At 42.0% G+C, this 19,212-nt stretch overlaps 1 protein-coding gene across 1 annotated transcript in view; it reads left to right on the top strand.

Moving 5' to 3' along the window:
* Window positions 1-1,195: 1,195 nt before the first annotated feature.
* LOC105002602 (cytochrome P450 2J2-like) overlaps window positions 1,196-19,212 on the top strand; it is a 30,002-nt gene continuing 11,985 nt past the window's right edge. Inside the window, exons 1-7 of the mRNA XM_010859306.1 lie at window positions 1,196-1,489; window positions 10,543-10,705; window positions 13,293-13,442; window positions 13,698-13,858; window positions 15,276-15,452; window positions 18,023-18,164; window positions 18,516-18,703. Coding sequence (XP_010857608.1) covers window positions 1,280-1,489; window positions 10,543-10,705; window positions 13,293-13,442; window positions 13,698-13,858; window positions 15,276-15,452; window positions 18,023-18,164; window positions 18,516-18,703 — 1,191 coding nt within the window. The 5' untranslated portion in view covers window positions 1,196-1,279. The remainder of the gene's footprint in view (window positions 1,490-10,542; window positions 10,706-13,292; window positions 13,443-13,697; window positions 13,859-15,275; window positions 15,453-18,022; window positions 18,165-18,515; window positions 18,704-19,212) is intronic.

The raw sequence follows: 19,212 nt of genomic DNA, 5'->3' as shown, positions 1-19,212 counted from the left end.
TGTGATCCATACAGTCAAATGCTTTAGCATAGTCAATGAAGCAGAAGTAGGTGTTTTTCTGGAATTCTCTTGCTTTTCCTATGATCCAGTGGATGTTGGCAATTTGATTTCTGGTTCCTCTGCCTTTTCTAAAGTCAGCTTGTACATCTGGAAGTTCTTGGTTCACATAACTGTTGAAGCCTAGCTTGGAGGATTTTGAGCATTACTTTGCTAGTATGTGAGATGAGTGCAATTATGCAGTAGTTTGAACCTTCTTTGGGAGGGACTGGCTGTGGGGAAAACTGGGTCTTGTTCTGGTGGGCAGGGCCATGCTCAGTAAGTCTTAATCCAATCACTGCTGATGGTGGGGCAGTGTTCCCTCCCTGTAGTTTGGCCTCAGGTGGTAGGGGTAATGGCAATGATGGCTACCTCCTTCAAAAGGACTTATGCAAGCATGCCATGGCTCCCAGGACTGTTGTAGTCAGTGTCACTGCCTCTGCAGCAGGCCACTGTCAACTCATGCCTCCACCAGAGACTTCCAAACACACAAAGGCAAGTGTGGCTCAGTCTCTTAGGGGGTCACCTCTCCTTTCTCCTGTGTCCTGGTGCACACAAGGTTTTCTTTCTCCCCTCAAAGAGTCTGTTTTCCCAGTCCTGTGGAAATTCTGTAATCAAATCCCACTGACCCTCAAAGTCAGATTCCCTGGGGATCCTCGTTGTCTTTTCCTGATCCCCAGGTTGGGAAGTCTGATGTGAGGCCTAGAACTTTCCCAGCAGAGTGAGAACTTCTTTGGTATAATTTCTCTCCAGTTTGTGAGTTGTCAGCCTGGCAGCTGTATAGTGGGGCTAATGGTGATGTGCAAGAAGACTTATGCCATACACTGTGCTTCCCAGAACTGCTGTTGCCAGAGCCTGTGCCCCTGCAGCAGGCCACTGCTGACTCATGGCTCAGGGAAGCCTGATGTGCTGCCTCCATGGGGTGGAAAAGATTCAGACAGGACTTAGGGACTGAACAACAAATTGGCAAGAGGAGAGGAAAAGGCAGGTCATGGAAGGGTAAAATGGACCGGGTGCCAAGGGGAGCAAGGAGCAGGGCTCACTTGAGTAGAGGGGGGAGGGAAGAGTAGAGGTGGGAGCAGGGAAGGACAGAAGAGGAAGGGAGGGAGGGCAGGGTCTGACAGGAAGGACGGGGCGGGGGCTGGACACAGGGCAGGAAAGGCATGGTGCAGAGATTATAAATTCACAGGTGTGAGGACCTTCCTTGGCTCTGATCGCTGAAGGGGAACCAGACAGCACAGCCATGCTGGAGGCACTGGGCTCCCTGGTGGCTGCCCTCTGGACCACGCTCCGTCCTGGCACTGTCCTACTGGGGGCCTTTGTCTTTCTCCTCTTTGCTGATTTCCTCAAAAGGCAGCACCCAAAGAACTACCCACCAGGGCCCCTGCGCCTGCCCTTCATAGGCAATTTCTTCCACCTGGAGTTGGGGAAAGGGATCTTGGTTCGTCAGCAGGTAAGAGCAGGCAAAAGGGCTCAAGTGCATCCTGACCTGCAGGACCAGGCCCATTCTGGGTACCAAGGGTGGGAACATGGCGGTTCTGAGGCTAAAGTGGCCATCTGGGTACATCCTGCCTCTCTGTTCTCCCCAGAAACTGGCATGATTCAACCGGTGCTTTGTAGGGATGAAATATCGTTAACTGTTTTGCTATTTAAGTGTGCTAGACAAGATATGCTTTGGGGGGATGGTGGTGGTGCAGGTTTATTGTACAAAACAAAAAGAGCTTCTTGGTCCATCTAGATGATGGCAAAAGTGTAAATATTGAACTGTAGCACTCAAATGAAGCCTCACATACTGCCAGGAGCTTTGGTGTTGTTTAGTTTTCTCCAGCACCACGGTTCAAAGACATCAATTCTTCGGCATTCGGCCTTTTTTGTCATCCAGCTAGCGCATCAGTACGTGACTACTGGAGCTTAGTCATCTGCATATTTTCTCACATGTCAGGGATCCTTGGATAGAGTATGGTTCAGAACCACTCTGCATCCCCCGTAAATCTTTTTGATTGACCAAGTGACCCTTTGTCTCTTTGTTTTTTTTTACTGGAGCCTCAAGTGTAACAGACACAATATGTATTTTAAATCATTTAGTTATGTCTTTGTACGTATTACTGGGACATTATATTTAGAGCATGATCACTTTGTCTTTTTAATATTATTATCCCGGGTGGGGGGAGGGGGAAATGCTAAGCTTCGCTCTTAGAGGCTCTGTTTCGCATGTGTAGAATGGTGATACCTACGTCCTTACCACTCTTCAACCACCCCTGCCAAGACAGAGCCCCGCCTTCAGGCTCCTCCATGAGCAATCACTCTCAAATATTCATTTAAAAGTGTCATTCCTCTGCCTAGGTTTTCTAGTGCTTCCTGCTGCTTCCCAGAGTTCATATTCCTTAGGATCCCTTCTTATAGCCTGTTTCCACTTTATAGTCTTCTCCGCTCAGGGCTCTCTAACTGTGGCCATCCTGAATTCCTTAAAATTCCCTTCAACATCCTATACTATCTCAAGAATCTCTCCCAATACTATCTCTTTTTCCCTGCCTCTCAGGACAGGTACCTTCATGACCGGCAGCTCTGTGGAAGGTGGTTGTGATGATGAAATAAAAGGAATGTTCAGTGTTAACATAGCTTATAGTTGGTGCTCAACAATTAATAGGTCTAGTTCCCTAGGAACATCTGGAAAAGTTTTAACACAAGCCTATATTACAAAGTTCAGATGCAGATGACTTTACCAGTTTCTGGAAGAAACACCCCATTGGTATTACTAAGTGATAGGATTAGTATTTAGAATATTAAAGTCCTAAACCTATACCCTTTTTAAGAAATGTGTTGTTTTTCAAGCATTGTGAAATATTCTTGTTTTCTTTCTGTTAATTTCCAACTGGAGTCCATTAGGGCAGAGGGCATACACTGTGTGATTTCAACCTTGAACAAATATGTAAAGGTTGGTTTTATGACCCATGATAGATACTTGAAACAATATGTCTTCTGCTATTGTTCAGAGGAGTGTTCTGTACTCTGTGTCTGGTAGACCTTATTAGATATTTGTGTTGTTTGAGTGCATCTGTACCCTTGTTGATTTCTTATCTACTAATTCTATCAATTACTATAAGAGTCCTAATATCTGCAACTGAAAAATACAGGTTTGTCAATGTGTTTATTCAGTTCTGGTGTGTGTGTGTTGTTGTGTTGTATTTGTTAGTCGCTCAGTCATGCCCGACTCTTTGTGACCCCACGGACTGTAGTCTGCCAGGCTCCTCTGTTTGTGAAATTCTTCCGGCAGCAAAACTGAAGTGGGTTGCCCTTCCCCTTTCAGGGTATCTTCCCGACCGAGGGATCAAACATGTCTTCTGCATCGCAGGCCAGATTCTTTACCATCTGAGCCACCAATGAATTTGGCAGCTCTTTTATGGCATATACACAAACATTAAAATTGCTGTGTCATCTTGGTGAATTGGCTCTTTAATTATTACATAATGTCTCTCTATATCTCTGATGACTGTCTTTGCCTGAACCTTATCCTATATCACCACAACAGCTCTCCTTTGGTTAATATTTGCATAGCATATGCTTTTCCATTCTTTTACTTTTAGCATATTTATATGATTATATTTGAAATGAATTTTTGTATATAACTTATAGGTAGATTATTATTTCATTCTACCAAACCCTCTTTTAATTGGTGAATTTAGATCATATATATTTAGTGTATGTTTTGATGTGTGAACACTAAAGTCTACTGTTTTATTATTTCTGTTTTTCACTTTGCTTTCTATCTTCTATTTCTCTTTTTTTCTCTTACTTTGAGTCACTTAAACATTTTGTGAGCACCCCATTTTAATGTATCTGTAGTGTTTTTGAGTATATCTCTTTGTATTCCAGTTTAAGTGCTTGCTGTAAAGCTTACAGGCTATGCATACATAGCTTATTGCCTCATCTGATATTGTTTCCATTTTAAGGCTGAAGAAACTGACAGAAATCTGTCAAATTATTTGCCTAAGTTATTCAAAATTGATAATGATCAAACAAGGACTTACACCTAAGACTATTTGAATCCTACACACAATCTCTACTTAGGCTACCTGACTTTTTTTGATATAGTTAATGAATAATTGATTTATTCTAAGATTCATTTATCCAAGAGGCATTTATGAAGTACTTACCAGATGACAGGCATAGTACAAGAGAGTGTATGATGTAATGTGTGGTATAACCCACCTTTGGGTAACCAAACGAAATATCATTAGGTAGGTTTACTGCGATTGGGAAACCATGGGATAACCTCTGAAGAATGTTGAAATAAATTTGGCTGAACTTGAAAGGCATGTTATGCAAGTGGTTATGGAATAAAGTAGACAGGAGATTTTTGAATAGGAGACAGTGACATGAGCGAAAACAAAGTGACAGAACAGTGAAGAAATAGGCCTATTTGTTTGGCATGATGAGAACCTTCCTTATTTTCTCCCCATTTTCTAAACTCTCTCTGTCATAGCTGCAAGGCTTATTAAGAGAACATTCTGGAAATATGAAGAAATCTTATTGGCTATGGTGGGGAAGTGATAGATAAGGTAGATAATTGTATTATGAGGATATACATCAGGCTGCTTGTAACAAAAAGATTTCTAAATACAGTAGTGGAAAAAGGTTGAAATGTATTTGTCTCTCACAAGTAGAAATAGATGTAGGCAGGAAGACCAGGATAACAAGGCTGCTTTGTACCGCAAAGTCTTCTGAAAACTGCAACGCTTCTGTCTTACTGCTCTGGTCCTGCAGCAGTGTCACATGTGAGAACTGTGCCGTGACAAGAGGAAAATGGGAGATGATGGGAAGCAACTTTCTTTTAAGGACACGACCTAGAAGATGCACACACCATCACTACTCACGCCCCACTGGACTCATGTGAAACTGATAGAAAAGTAAGGTGTCCCATTAACCCTAGGGAATTCATCACTCAGAAGAACAGAGAATATCTCCATGCTTTCATTTAAGGATGAGTCATACAGAGGGAGCTAGAGAAAGCCCTACTTTATGCTCATTAATTAGGCTCTTTATCTCTGTGCCTCTTTTTCTGAAAGCTGAGAATAAATTCTGGGGTTGTCATAAGAATTAAACAAGTCATGAATATCAGTTAACTGCCAGGATGCCTAGCACATAGTCGATGCTTATTTCTATGTCTATCACCCTCTCCCATTCTTCAGAACTTTATAGTAACAAATTCAAGGAAAAACCAGTTGTTGGTTGCATACCAGGAATCACTTGTCTGGCCTGATCACTACATGGGCTCCATCCATCCAGTCTCTGGCCACTTCTTCCAAATCCTTTCACTAAAATACACTTCCAAATAGATCAATAACAATAAATAATTTATTATTAATTTTAGTATTATGATCACTATTTTTGTGGGCCGAAACCTTGACTTTCTCTGTTCACTGAAGCCAAATAAAAGAGAAAGACAGGAGGATATAGAAAGTTGGCTTTAACTCTCAGCCAACAGAGAGGGGAACACAGTAGGTTCATGCCTCAAAAACTGTGCCTGTCCTCTGCCTCATGAAGAGTCTTCAGTTCAGTCACTCAGTCATGTCCAACTCTTTGCCACTCCATGAACCACAGCATGCCAGGCCTCCCTGTCCATCACCAACTTCTGGAGTCTACCCAAACCCATGTCTTTTGAGTCGGTGATGCTATCCAATCATCTCATCCTCTGTCATCCCCTTCTCTTCCTGGCCTCAATCTTTCCAATCATCAGGGTCTTCTTAAATAAGTCAGCTCTTCACATCAAGTGGCCAAACTATTGAAGTTTCAGCTTCAAGATCAGTCCTTCCAATGAACACCCAGGACTGATCTCCTTTAGGATGGACTGGTTGGACCTCCTTGCAGTCCAAGGGACTCTCAAGAGTCTTCTCCAACACCACAGTTCAAAAGCATCAATTCTTCGGCACTCAGCTGAAAAACTATAGCCTTGACTAGATAGACCTTTGTTGGCAAAGTAATATCTCTGCTTTTTAATATGCTATCTAGGTTGGTCATAACTTTCCTTCCAAGGAGTAAGTGTCTTTTAGTTTCATGGCTGCAATCACCATCTGCAGTGATTTTGGAGCCCCCCCCAAAAAATAAAGTCAGCCACTGTATCCCCATCTATTTCCTATGAAGTGATGGGACCAGATGCCATGATATTAGTTTTCTGAATGTTGAGCTTTAAGCCAACTTTTTCACTCTTCTCTTTTACTTTCCTCATGAGGCTCTTTAGTTCTTCTTCACTTTCTCCCATAAGGGTGGTGTCATCTGCATATCTGAGGTTATTGATATTTCTGTGGCAATCTTGATTCCAGCTTGTGTTTCTTCCAGCCCAGCATTTCTCATGATGTACTCTGCAAATAAGTTAAATAAGCAGGGTGACAGTATACAGCCTTGACATACTCCTTGTCCTATTTGGAACCAGTCTGTTATTCCATGTCCAGTTCTAACTGTTGCTTCCTGACCTGCATATAGGTTTCTCAAGAGGCAGGTCAGGTCGTCTGGTATTCCCATCTCTTAAAAAAATTTCCACAGATTATTGTGATCCACACAGTCAAAGGCTTTGGCATAGTCAATAAAGCAGAAACAGATGTTTTTCTGGAACTCTCTTCCTTTTTTGATGATCCAGTGGATGTTGGCAATTTGATCTCTGGTTCCTCTGCCTTTTCTAAAACCAGCTTGAACATCTGGAAGTTCACGGTTCACATATTGCTGAAGCCTGGCTTGGAGAATTTGGAGCATTACATTACTAGCTTTTGAGATGAGTTCAATTATGTAGTAGTTTGAGCATTCTTTGGCATTGCCTTTCTTTGGAATGGAATGAAAACTGATCTTTTCCAGTCCTGTGGGCACTGCTGAGTTTTCCAAATTCTGGCATATTGAGTATAGCACTCTCACAGCATCATCTTTCAGGATTTGAAATAGCACAACTGGAATTCTATCATCTCCACTAGCTTTGTTCCTAGTGATACTTCCTAAGGCCCACTTGCCTTCACATTCCAGGATGTCTGGTTCTAGGTAAGTGTGAGTGATCACACCATCATGATTATCTGAGTCATGAAGATATTTTTTGTACAGTTCTTCTGTGTATTCTTGCCACCTCTTCTTGATATCTTCTGCTTCTATTAGGTCCATACCATTTATGTACTTTATTGTGCCCATCTATGCATGAAATGTTCTCTTGGTATCTCTAATTTTCTTGAAGAGATCTCTAATCTTTCCCATTCTATTGTTTTCCTCTATTTCTTTGCATTGATCACTGAGGAAAGCTTTCTTATCTCTCCCTGCTATTCTTTGGAACTCTGCATTCAAATGGGTATATCTTTCCTTGAGGAGACTAGGGGCTTATATAAGATAAAGGTTCACAGTCATGAGTTGATGATGAGAAACACAGGTGTTAACATGTGTTTTTTGTTTTTTTTCCTTTTGTATTGTTTCAAAAACAGTCATAGGCTGGGGTCACTAACCCAGTAATTGAGTCTGGCAATTTGGTGGTCCTGTGGCCTTCTTTCTGATATGTAAAAAAGAACTACAAGAGGAAGAGAGTATTGGAAGGGTCAGCACCAGAGGATGTATTTAGCATAGAGTCAAAGGGAAAATAGGTGTGAAATGTGCCTCCTACAGAGAGCTGCTGCTGCTGCTAAGTCTCTTCAGTCGTGTCCGACTCTGTGTGACACCATAGACAGCAGCCCACCAGAGTCCCCCGTCCCTGGGATTCTCCAGGCAAGAAACTGGAGTGGGTTGCCATTTCCTTCTCTAATGCATGAAAGTGAAAAGTGAAAGTGAAGTCGCTCAGTCGTGTCCGACTCTTAGCGACCCCATGGACTGCAGACTACCAGGCTCCTCCGTCCATGGGATTTTCTAGGGGGGCAGAAAAGTAAACTTAGTTACAGACATGTTGAGTTAGGAGGCAGAAAAGCAAACTTAGTTATGGACATGCAGTTAGGAGCAGTTGGGTGATGCTAGTGAGAGAATCATTTCCTAGGCAGGTTGATAAGAAGTCTAGGGGTCCCCAAGGAGAGAGGGGTCTGGAATTCTCAAGGAGGAGAAAAGGACAAACTTTTTTTTCCTCTGCATTCCTTAGTTTTAGTCAGTTACACAACTCAGTTTAAACTCTATACTAGGGATTATGAAACAATGTATCCAGCTGGAGGACAGTTTCTCCTTCCTGAAAACCTTCTGACTAATCCTGATATCTTAGAAAGTATATTATGGGAGTGGGCCTGGAGGATCTTTCTATTGTCAAATGCTAATCCTATTATCTTAACATGTAAATTATGGAAGTAGGTCTGGTTGAGGTCTTTACAACCTCCAGACATTCTTTTGATTCACTGGAGAGTACATAACTCCACTGCTAACATTAGCAAGGGGGCACTCTTTCTGCCCCCTTCTGATGCCTATGGCAAAAGCTTTCTCTATCTCCTTAACACTTTAATAAAACTTTGTTACACAAAAGCTCTAAGCCATCAAGCCTCTGGCCCCGGATTGAATTCTTCTCTTCCGGAGGCCAAGAATCCTGGCGTCTTTTCGTGGTTCAGCAACAACCTTTCACTAGTGATAAAGAAACTGCCTGTCAATGCAGGAGATATGAGACATGGGTTTGATCCATGGGTCAGGAAGAGCCCCTTGAGGAGGGGGCTGCACTCCAGTATTCTTACCTGGAGAATCCCATGGATAGAAGAGCCTTGCAGGCTACAATCCATAGAGTCACACAGAATCAAACATGACTGAAGCAAATTTGCATGCATGCGCACACCTATGCAAAGTAAGAAAACGCAGAATGTTCAGGCCTGCCCACTGTTCTCTTATCTTCATTGTTTTCAGGAAAGGGAAAGAAAACTCATTCCTCTTTTTTCCCCCTTTTCATTGCAACACTATCACCAGAATCCTAAATTGTAATAGCTGTCATTTTATACATTTTGAAATTGAGACAGAGGGAATTTAAAAAGCTTGACTAAATATCACACAGAAAGTAACAAGTGGAAGCTGAATACAAAGGGATTTGTATGACTTCAAAATCCAAGCTCTGAGGCACTCACCTTACCTCATCTATTCAGGTTTCTAAATACAAGCAAAACAAGGTCTAAAGTGTTTCACTTGACATTAAGACATCCTTGGTCCAGCTCACAGTACCTTGCCAGCCTGTATCCCATCTCTCTACACAGTGAGAGCTATTTTTTCCAGGAACCTATCCTAGCCCCTGGGTCCCTTGTGTGTCTGTGACACACCCACACACTCTCCCTTTCTCTTTCTTTCTCTTTGGTCCATTATTCTCATTCTCACTTTCATGCTGTCACATCCACGAAACTCTAAGGTCCAGTACCATCTCAAGTTCATGTTTCTGTTCTTGTATCTTACATAATGCCTGGCATATTCCCTCCAGCCACCAATAGCTCTGTCACATTGTCTAAGTTACTTCTCCATGACTAATTTTCCTTACTAAAACCTGAATAAAATCATTAGTACTGTAGGGTGGTGTGAAGGAAATGAGATAAAAGGTGAAAGTAGTTAGCATGGCACCCAGGAGCTGTGGTTGTCTATGAACATCCATGCCTTTCTTCTGCATGTCATCCATGTGCTCTTGTCCTATCTGTCCCCTTGAGCAAGTGAATGCATGTCGCTTTGCACACAGAGGCCATTCATTCCCCACACTATAGAGTGGCTGTCTGACAGGACCCAGGGCACAAAGTGCATTTCACATTACTGTTCTCATTCCTCCTCACAGAAACCATTTGGGTTCTGGAGTGTGGGGTTTTCCAGCGCACCGTTCTGCTTGTGGGATTTTGCTCCCTGTGCAGGGATCATACCTGGGTCCATGGCAGTGGATGCCTAGTCCTAATCACTGAAGGGTCAGGGAGTTCCCCCTCACAGAAACTCCAAGGGAGGAACAGTTTTCTACCTTTCACAGCTGGGGAGCTTAGGCGCCAAGAAAAGTGAAGCAACTATTCTGAGATCTCAGTTGTCAATCACAGAGTTGACATGACTCCAGAACTAGTGTTCACTTCTCCATATCTAGTCCCTGACTCAGAGTGACTTTTTTTATCACCTAGAACCTGTTGAGGAAGGGGATGTTCTCTTGTGATTAAACAGATACTATGCACTAAGAAGTCCATGTTTGATAGGTTAGTCTTCAACTAAACATCTCTGACTTCTCTGGTGAGTCACATGTGCTGAATTCTCTCCATTCACTAAATTCTAAGATGCTTAGGATAAGAGACCTTTGCTTACTTTATTATATTTTATGCATTATTCGCAGGTCACATAAGCTCACTCAAGTAAGTTGAACATATGAATGAGTTTTATAATGAATGTCTGTGCCCTCTAGTGGATTTTGTGGACGTCTAAATGCAGCCCAAGACGCACACACATACACACAGATTCCACTCATTACAAGCCTCCCCTCTGCACCCCCCACCCCGCACCCCCATCGCAGCTCCGCACATTCTCCATCTAGGACACATAGACGTGTACATACTCAACTGTGACTCTTCTATTTTTCAGGTTGTGAAGAAATATGGGAACATTATTAGGCTAGATTTTGGTGTAATTCATTCCATCATTATAACTGGATTGCCCTATATCAAAGAAGCCCTTGTCGACCAGGAACAAAACTTTGTAAACCGCCCCATGATACCTCTTCAGAAACATATCTTTAACAATAAAGGTAAGTTCCATGACCAAAATAAGAAGCATATATTTGATATTCCTGTGGCCTCTGAAATTGCTTCCAACACTCCCAGGACCAGGCCCCTCATGGAATCTCTGCCCCTCAAGGAAATGGAGTGGCCCCATTTCCTGTTGAAGTCACCTCCTCAGGGAACCTGGCCAGGTCAGCTCTAATGTCAGGGATTTGGGAGAAGTGGCATCACCTGCCTGAACTCACTCTGGGTGTTTTGATAAATAAGTATCCTCATCACTCAGTGATGTGATGTGTTTTTTTAAGAAGAAGAAAGGCAATGCTGTGTTCTCAGGCTCTCTTCTATTTTCTCATTCAAATCTTCAAATCTTGTTCCCTAGGAAAATATGTAGATCAGTTTCCTCGTACTGACTTTGTGATCCCTTCTTGCCTCTAATTCCTTGTGCTCTGTTATTAAAGCTGTGCCTCACAAAGTATCTCGAGCTTTCTGTCAATGGAAGAGTTTGGCATGAATACTTAAAAAGATCATAAAATAAACCTGGTAAATTAACTTAGATTTTCACAAATCTGAATGAAAAGCTAAAGTCAATTCTTCTACCAAAGCACTCTTTTTTTTTACCCCCGGGGGTTTCTCGATTCCTCTTTGAAATATTGCATCTATTAACTCTATGTCCATTTATTCTATGTCTGTAATGTGAACCTAGTGGCTGGCTCTAGTGATAAAACAGTGAGTAGAACAGACAAAATCCTTGGTTTTCTATAACTTACAAGTGACTAAGAAAGACGATATCAATTACACAAATCTTAAGGCTAAGAAGTGTTACGAAGAGCAGGGTTCATCTATTATGGGTATCTAATCTAGTCCTGAGACTCAGGAGAAGCTAATGAAGTTAAAGACAATTGATAAAGTGAAGAAACAATCCAGAAATCCAGTGACGAAGCAATCCGGAATAGAATATGAAAAGTCTCTGAAGTGGGAATGAAGTGGGAAGGACAGTAAACTGAGGAATTGAAAGAGGGCCAGTGTAGTACACACAGGGATTAAATGGAGATAATTAAGTGGAGACAAAGCTGGGGAGTTTGGCCAGAAACAGTTCATCCAAATTCTTGTTAAGGATGTTGTTTTTTATCCTAATAACAATGGAGGCTCCTGAATGGTTTCAGTAGAGAAAGGAATCACCATATTTACACTGTACATTTTAGAGACTTATCTAAGCTGCAATAAAAGGAGCAAGAGACTATGGAGTCTTGGAGGTTAGAGGAGGTGGTGGCCTGGATGAGGGAGGTGGCAAGAAATGATAGCATAGTGAGTTAGACCAGGAAAGTGACTGTGAAGATACATGGATTTAAGCTACTCAGGAGGCAAATCCAATAGGACATGATGACCTAGGCAGAGGGACAGTGAAGTGCTGAGGTAGACACCCAAATGGGTAGGTAAAGGAAAGAAGGGTCATGTGAAGGAGGACAGATGTTGACTGGCCTGAGTGGGGAGTTGTATGGAGCAAACCATGAATTCAGTCATTGATATGCTGAGTGTGAAGCCAGGAGAGACAAGCAGCAGGGAATTGTGTAAGCACCTGAAGCTGAGAGACAATAGCACATGTTAACTATCAGTAGATGTCATTTGAAATTTTGGAGTGGAGATTTCCTAGAAATGGAGGATGGGGTAAGAAGAGAAGAGGCTTCAGACCTAATCTTGAAGAGCTCCATCATTTCAAAATTAGATCAAAGAAGATAGTTAACCAAAGGTATGATAATTTCTCTGAAGTCAGCGAATTAGCAGAAAAATCTGGAGAGTGTGATGTTCTGGGCTCCATTGGCAGAGAGTGTTTCAAGAAGAAAGCATCTCATGCTGCTGAGACATCAAGATGAAGCTGAAAAGGACCCTGGATTGAACAGTAAGAAGAGCCATTTCACTAAGGTGATGGAAGCCAAAGGGAGATATTAGAAGGAGTTGAAGTGTAAGATGAAAGGAAGAAATAAGAGGATGGTGGCCTCACCAGTGTTATAAAATAAATGCCTTTATACGATGGCATATTAAGACGTATTCTTTTTTCCTTTTTCTGTGGTATTCTTTCTGCACAGTGTTCACATTTCTTTGTGTTCTTGGGTGATTTATTTATCTTTTTAAGGTCTTTTGTCCTTATGAGTATTGATTTTGTATAATCCATAAATTCATACTTAATATGTAGCATAGCAAATTCTTAAATATGGTTATGTGACAAGTAATCAAAGTGTGGGTTTTGGAGTCAGGCAGACTTGAATTTGAATGCATGTTCAGGTGTATACTGACTCTATGACCTTTTACAGTGTGATTTATCCTTTGAGACTCATTTTTCTCATCATCAAAATTGGGAGGCTTTTTTGGCAGTAATGGTTATACTTACATCAGAGAAATTCCATGAGTACTAAATTACATAATGCATTAAAAATGCTAATGTACCCAGCATTGCAAGCAATCAGTAAATTCAAGCCATTATATCCATTGCTTAGAGATTATTTCTCTGAATAATTTTCAAGTGCCTTAAAGTGCTTCTCCTTCCTTCCATCTGACAGGTTATCACCCATGGACCTTGTTGCCTTGCTTTTCATAACATTGTATTCATTTTCCCAGGCTTGGTCAGGTCCAATGGCCAGGTATGGAAAGAGCAAAGAAGGTTCACCCTGACAACTCTGAGGAACTTCGGTTTGGGAAGGAAGAGCTTAGAGGAACGCATTCAGGAAGAGGTCACCTACCTCATCCAGGCAATAGGAGAGAAGAACGGTGAGCCAGTCGTAGGACAGATGCAGGTTCATGCTTTCACTAACTGTGAAACCACTAACTGTGGTTCATGCTTTCACTAACCAGAAGCTCATCAATACCTACATGTCTGTCCTAATACCAGCACTTTGTAGGGTCCTAGGGTCATAGTCCTGGTGGTGGTTCTATTGTCTTTATGTCATACATCATATAGAGTAGACTTTTAGTGGCATGAGAAAGAAACCTATCTGAAGGTTCCATCTCTTCTCCTGCCTCCAGGACAGCCTTTTGACCCTCACTTCATAATCAACAATGCCGTTTCCAATATTATTTGCTCCATCACCTTCGGGGAGCGGTTTGACTACAAGGATGATCAGTTCCAGGAGCTGCTGAGGCTGCTGGATGAGATCTTGTGTATTCAGGCATCAGTGTGCTGCCAGGTAAAACAGTTCACATTTCATGTCTTGAAAAAAATATTGGGTTGATGTCAGAATCAGATGAGATGGAGTCACTCTTTCCTTTTTAGCTGAAATCTAATCTTTTTCAACATAAGCTTATTTGAAATCAATCTGTTGATTTTACTGTTTTTGGGTAATATTGTTTAATATTTACTATGGACAAAGAAAATTTCCAACATTCATATAAAGTACAAAACTTTACATGACAAACCATGTATGCACTTATGTTTTTTCCCTTGAAAAACATAACATTGCCATCACTTTTGAGTTTTCCTATCCATTTCCTGACTCTCCATTAGGTGCACTAATGATCTCGTGTGATTTGGTCATGCAAATAACCCTGGTGCCCAATGTCATGACAGATTACATCACCATCATTATCATCATTATTATTGTCCCCCAAATTTATGAAAGCAGCAGAGCTAATAGTCAAACCCATGTCTGTTTCATTGTAAGTCAAGGAAACTTTCCATTATGTTGTGCTATCAATTTTATACCAGAAAGTATTAGAGAAAATATATCCAAAAGTCACTTAATTTTATTAAAAATATCTTACCCACATGGAGAATACATCATAATGGGCAGATAATCAAATACATATCTATTTTTAACATAGATGGCTAGCTAGCTAGACAGTGGTATTCTACACACACACACACACACACACAAATACACACTCATATGCTAGAGACAATTGCCATGAAAAAAAATAAAGCAGAATTAAGGGAATGGAGAAAGGATTCCAGAGATGCTGCTACTTAGAGGATTATCATGATGAATGAAATAAAAGGCTGGTGTTATACAGATTCCAGAGGAAGACCAATTGCCATTGAAAGAATAGCAAATACAAAGGACTAAATATTGTCATCCTTGATGTTATCACAGAGACCATTAGGGATGGACTAGAAAGACTAAGAGAGAGCTAAGATGGCAGTGAGTGACAGCAGAGGAAGGGACACGAGGGTGAGGAGTCGGGACATGTAGAGCTCCAGGCCAGGAGAAGGGTATAGAGTTTGTCTAAACATCTTCAAAAGTCACCAGAATATTGAGGAATAAACAGTAAAACAATCTATTAAACTCTTAAAGGATCCCTCCAGCTGCTCAGTAGAAGGAAGACTGGGAAGGGGGTTAAGGAGAGAATCAGGAAATGTGTTGGAGGCTTTACAGAATCCGGATAAGAAATGGTGGTGATTTTTACTAAACTGAAAATGCATAGAGTAGTGAGAAGTGGTTCAAAATTGGCTATATTTTGATGGAGGCCAGAGGGGAAAGAAGAGGACTGAGGCCGAGAAGACGAGTCAAGGGTGACGCCAAGGGCCAAGTGTAAGTAAAGAAGAGACATAGAATGGGGAACACTGTCTCACCCCCTTGTCCACTTGACTGTCGTTTTCTCCATCAGCTCTACAATGCCTTTCCAAGAATAATGAATTTCCTTCCGGGATCCCACCACACTCTCTTTCGTAAATGGGAGAAACTGAAAATGTTTGTTGCTAATGTGATTGAAAACCACAGGAAAGACTGGAATCCTGCTGAAGCAAGAGACTTCATTGATGCCTACCTCCAGGAGATAGAGAAGGTGAGTGAACCTGGGTGTTTCCCTGAGGAGTGTTCTTAAAGAGCACATGGGGGGATTCTGGTTTCTTATTGCTGCTGTAACAAATCACCACAAACTTGGGGGCTGAAAACAACCAGGGCCCCTTCCTCCAACTTCGAAACCATTGGTGTAGATTCTTCTCTGCCCCCATCCTCACATCTTCTCTTTATGTTCTACTTACTTCCCCTTATAGACTCTTGTGACTATAATGGTACACTGGGATAATCTAGAATAATCCTCCCGTATCAAGATCCTTAACTTCATCATATCTGCAAAGCTCCATCTTTCAAAAAGTATTCACCCATTCCAGAGATTAGGACATTCATATGTTTGTGAGTCATTATTCAGTCTATCACAGGGGAGAAAAAACAGAGGCAATATTTCAGTGTGTACGAATATCATTAACTCAGAATTGATGATACAATTAGAAATAAAGATATTGGTTAAAGAGTATTTGGCTTGTGTGCATGCTCAGTCACTAAGTCATGTCCAACTCTTTGTAACCTCATGGGCTGTAGTCCACCAGGCTCCTCTGTTCATGAAATTTCCCAAACAAGAATACTGGAGAGGGTAGCCATTTCATTCTCAAGGGGATCTCCCCATGTCTCCTACATTGCAGGCAGATTCTCTGCCTGGGTAGCCCATTTGACTTGAAATCTTTGGAAAGACCAAATACTGCCTTTAATAGTCTATTCTATCCTCTACCCATATGTGAGAGACCTGTACACAAAGGAAAAAGAGGCATTGTTTTATTCTTACTTGTCAATACCAGTCTCCTACACTTTTCTCAAGCTCCCCAGTACAGAACACAAAAGTGAAATTGAGTCTGATGCCCAGAGTTTAGCCTCAAGTGGGAGGGACTTTTGCCTTCCTCCCTCATCCCCATGTCATCCACTTTTCAGTACTATTTGCAAAAAGCAGGAAAAAGGCAAAATTGGATGTCTATCCTTTAACATAGTGAGTTCAGTTCAGTTCAGTCGCTCAGTCATGTCCGACTCTTTGCAACCCTATGAATCGCAGCATGCCAGGCCTCCCTGTCCATCACCAACTCCCAGAGTTCACCCAGACTCACATCCATCAAGTCAGTGATGCCATCCAGCCATCTCATCCTCTGATCCCCTGGTTAATGTTCACCATTGCATTTTGGACTCATTGGATTGTTTATTCCTTCCCAGGAGTTGAAAGAACGAAACATTTTTTCTGTCTCCTCTATTTCACCTTCTTGTTATAACATAGAAGCATTGATTCCTCCTGAAAGGAGGAGACTTCACTTGCTATGAAGTGTGCAGTTGTGGACGGCACACAGGGCAACACTGACTCATTGAAGCTTCTGGAGGAAGGTGGTAAAGATGCTGGAATGCCATTCAGAATGGCTGTTGGAATCAGAGATGTTTAACTGGGGAGGCGTGAGGATTATACTTTAGTGAAATGCATTTATTGTTTCTGGTGTCAGTAAAAGCATTTGTTGAGGATTTGTTATATGCCATTTCCTATTCACATAATCCATAATGCCACTTGATGGGTGAATATTGTTATTTCTATTTTATGGAAAAGGCAATTGAAATATAGACAGGTTTGTGTGTGTGTTAGTCACTCAGTTGTGTCCAACTCTGCAATCCCCTGGACTGTAGCCTGCCAGGCTCTTCTGTCCATGAAATTCTCCAGGCAAGAATACTGGAGTGGGTTGCCATTTCCTTCTCCAGGGGCTCTTCCTGACCCAGGGATCAAACCCCAGTCTCCTGCATTTCAGTCAAATTCTTTACTATCTGAGCCACCAGGGAAGCCCAAATAAGTTGTGGGCCTTGGTTCAGGGCTGAGATTAAAGCCCTGGAGGAGCTGGGACTTGAACCCAGGACCTCGTGCATGCTAAGCACAAGCTCTACTACTGAGCTACACCCCAGTTATAGACAGGTTTAGTGGTTTAGGAACTTGATCAAGTTGTACACATAGTGAATGCTGTGGCTAATGTAGGAATGGAAAGCTGTTTTTCCAGTGAAATAACATGTGTGTATGTGTTTGTGTGTGCAGTTGCTTAGTCTTGTCCAACTCTTGTGGTCCCATGGATATAGCCCACCAGGCTACATGGGCAGAGGAGTCTGGTGGGCTACAGTCCAAGGAATTTTTCTAGAGTATGGTGGGCTACAGTCCATGGTATTTTGCTGGCAAGAATACTGGAACAGGTTACCATTTCCTACTCCAGGGGATCTTCCCAACCTAAGGATCAATCCAGTGTCTCTGATGTCTCCTGCATTGGCAGGCAGATTTTTTACCACAAGACCCAGGATATTAATAGATTCTCCCAAATTATGGTAGTAAAATAAATTAATTGACCCATTTCCATCCACCAAAACTAACAAAAGCTTCCAGCACTTGAGCCGGAGGATGATAATGATACTGCAGTAATAAGTCTCTGCATCCTGGGATGGCTAAAGGGAAAGTCATTTCTCCTGGGGTGAGGGGGTGTTTCCTTCCCTGTTCTCTCTTGGGTGAAGCCCCCTGTGCTGCGGCAACTTAGAATCATCTGAAACGTCAATAATCACTATGCTTTCTAGCACAAAGGCAATGCTACTTCGAGTTTCGATGACGAAAACCTCATCTGCAGCACCCTGGACCTCTTCTTGGCTGGAACAGAGACAACTTCAACTACCCTGCGCTGGGGATTGCTTTTCATGGCCCTGAACCCCGAAATCCAAGGTGAGCACATCAGTGTGTGTGCCTGGACCAAGTCACAGTGCTTCTGTAAATCAGTTCTTATAAATCTTAATGTTCCTAAAAGGAAAGTTGATTTATCCTCACTAGTCAGGCGAAACTAAGCCTCAACAAGCTTCAGGAACTCTCAGCAGAAATGTTGTAGAGCAAGAGTTTGGCACCAGATTTGTCTCACACCAGGGCCCACTTCCCACTCACATACCTCCCTGGGGAGCAGTCTGGAGAGCTCACTATAGCTTTAGCCATTTTGATCCTAGTTATTCCATTCCTTAGCTTAACCAGGCTTAAGGAAAATTATGGAATATTAGAATAATACAGCCTCCTCTTATTTCCCAGAAAAAGTCCAAGCTGAGATCGACAGGGTGCTCGGGCAATCACAGAAGGTGAGCACGGCCTCTCGAGAGTCCATGCCCTACACCAACGCTGTCATCCACGAGGTGCAGAGAATGGGGAACATCGTCCCCATGAACGTGCCCAGGGAGGTGACAGTGGACACCGTCCTGGCTGGATACCACCTGGTCAAGGTAATTAGAGGCTCACTCACAGCCTCAGATCTCCAAGCTTATATTTTAAATGGTGTGAATCTCAACTGAAAAGTGACATGTTTTCTTCTCTTAGAGAAACACTTATGGGGAGAGGTATTTTTGCTGGTGGAATACTAGATTTTTTCTTTCATTTGGGATCTTTACAAGATTAGTTCAAATATATGTTAATAGGTGTTCTGGAGGGGAAGGGGGACTCCTAGGTCAAATGTGTTTATATGAAGATTGGCTTTTCTTTGCTACGAGATTGCTCAGTGTTCTTACTCCGTGATTGTGAATATCTCTGGGGATATAGCTGCAGCAATTCTCAGTCAGACTTTGCTAAGAGATCCTTTTGTTTGCCTTGGGAGAGCTTCTCACAGGATGGGGACCTGCCAGACTTATGTTGGAAAATTCTGCTTCTTTTTTTTTTTTTAATTTTATTTTATTTTTAAACTTTACATAATTGTATTAGTTTTGCCAAATATCAAAATGAATCCGCCACAGGTATA

This window comes from Bison bison, unplaced genomic scaffold (genome assembly GCF_000754665.1).
Source record: "Bison bison bison isolate TAMUID 2011002044 unplaced genomic scaffold, Bison_UMD1.0 scf7180017856337, whole genome shotgun sequence".
NCBI classification, from domain to species: domain Eukaryota; kingdom Metazoa; phylum Chordata; class Mammalia; order Artiodactyla; family Bovidae; genus Bison; species Bison bison.
The sequence above is the reverse complement of the archived record's forward strand: the minus strand, read 5'-3'. Positions and strand labels throughout refer to the sequence as shown.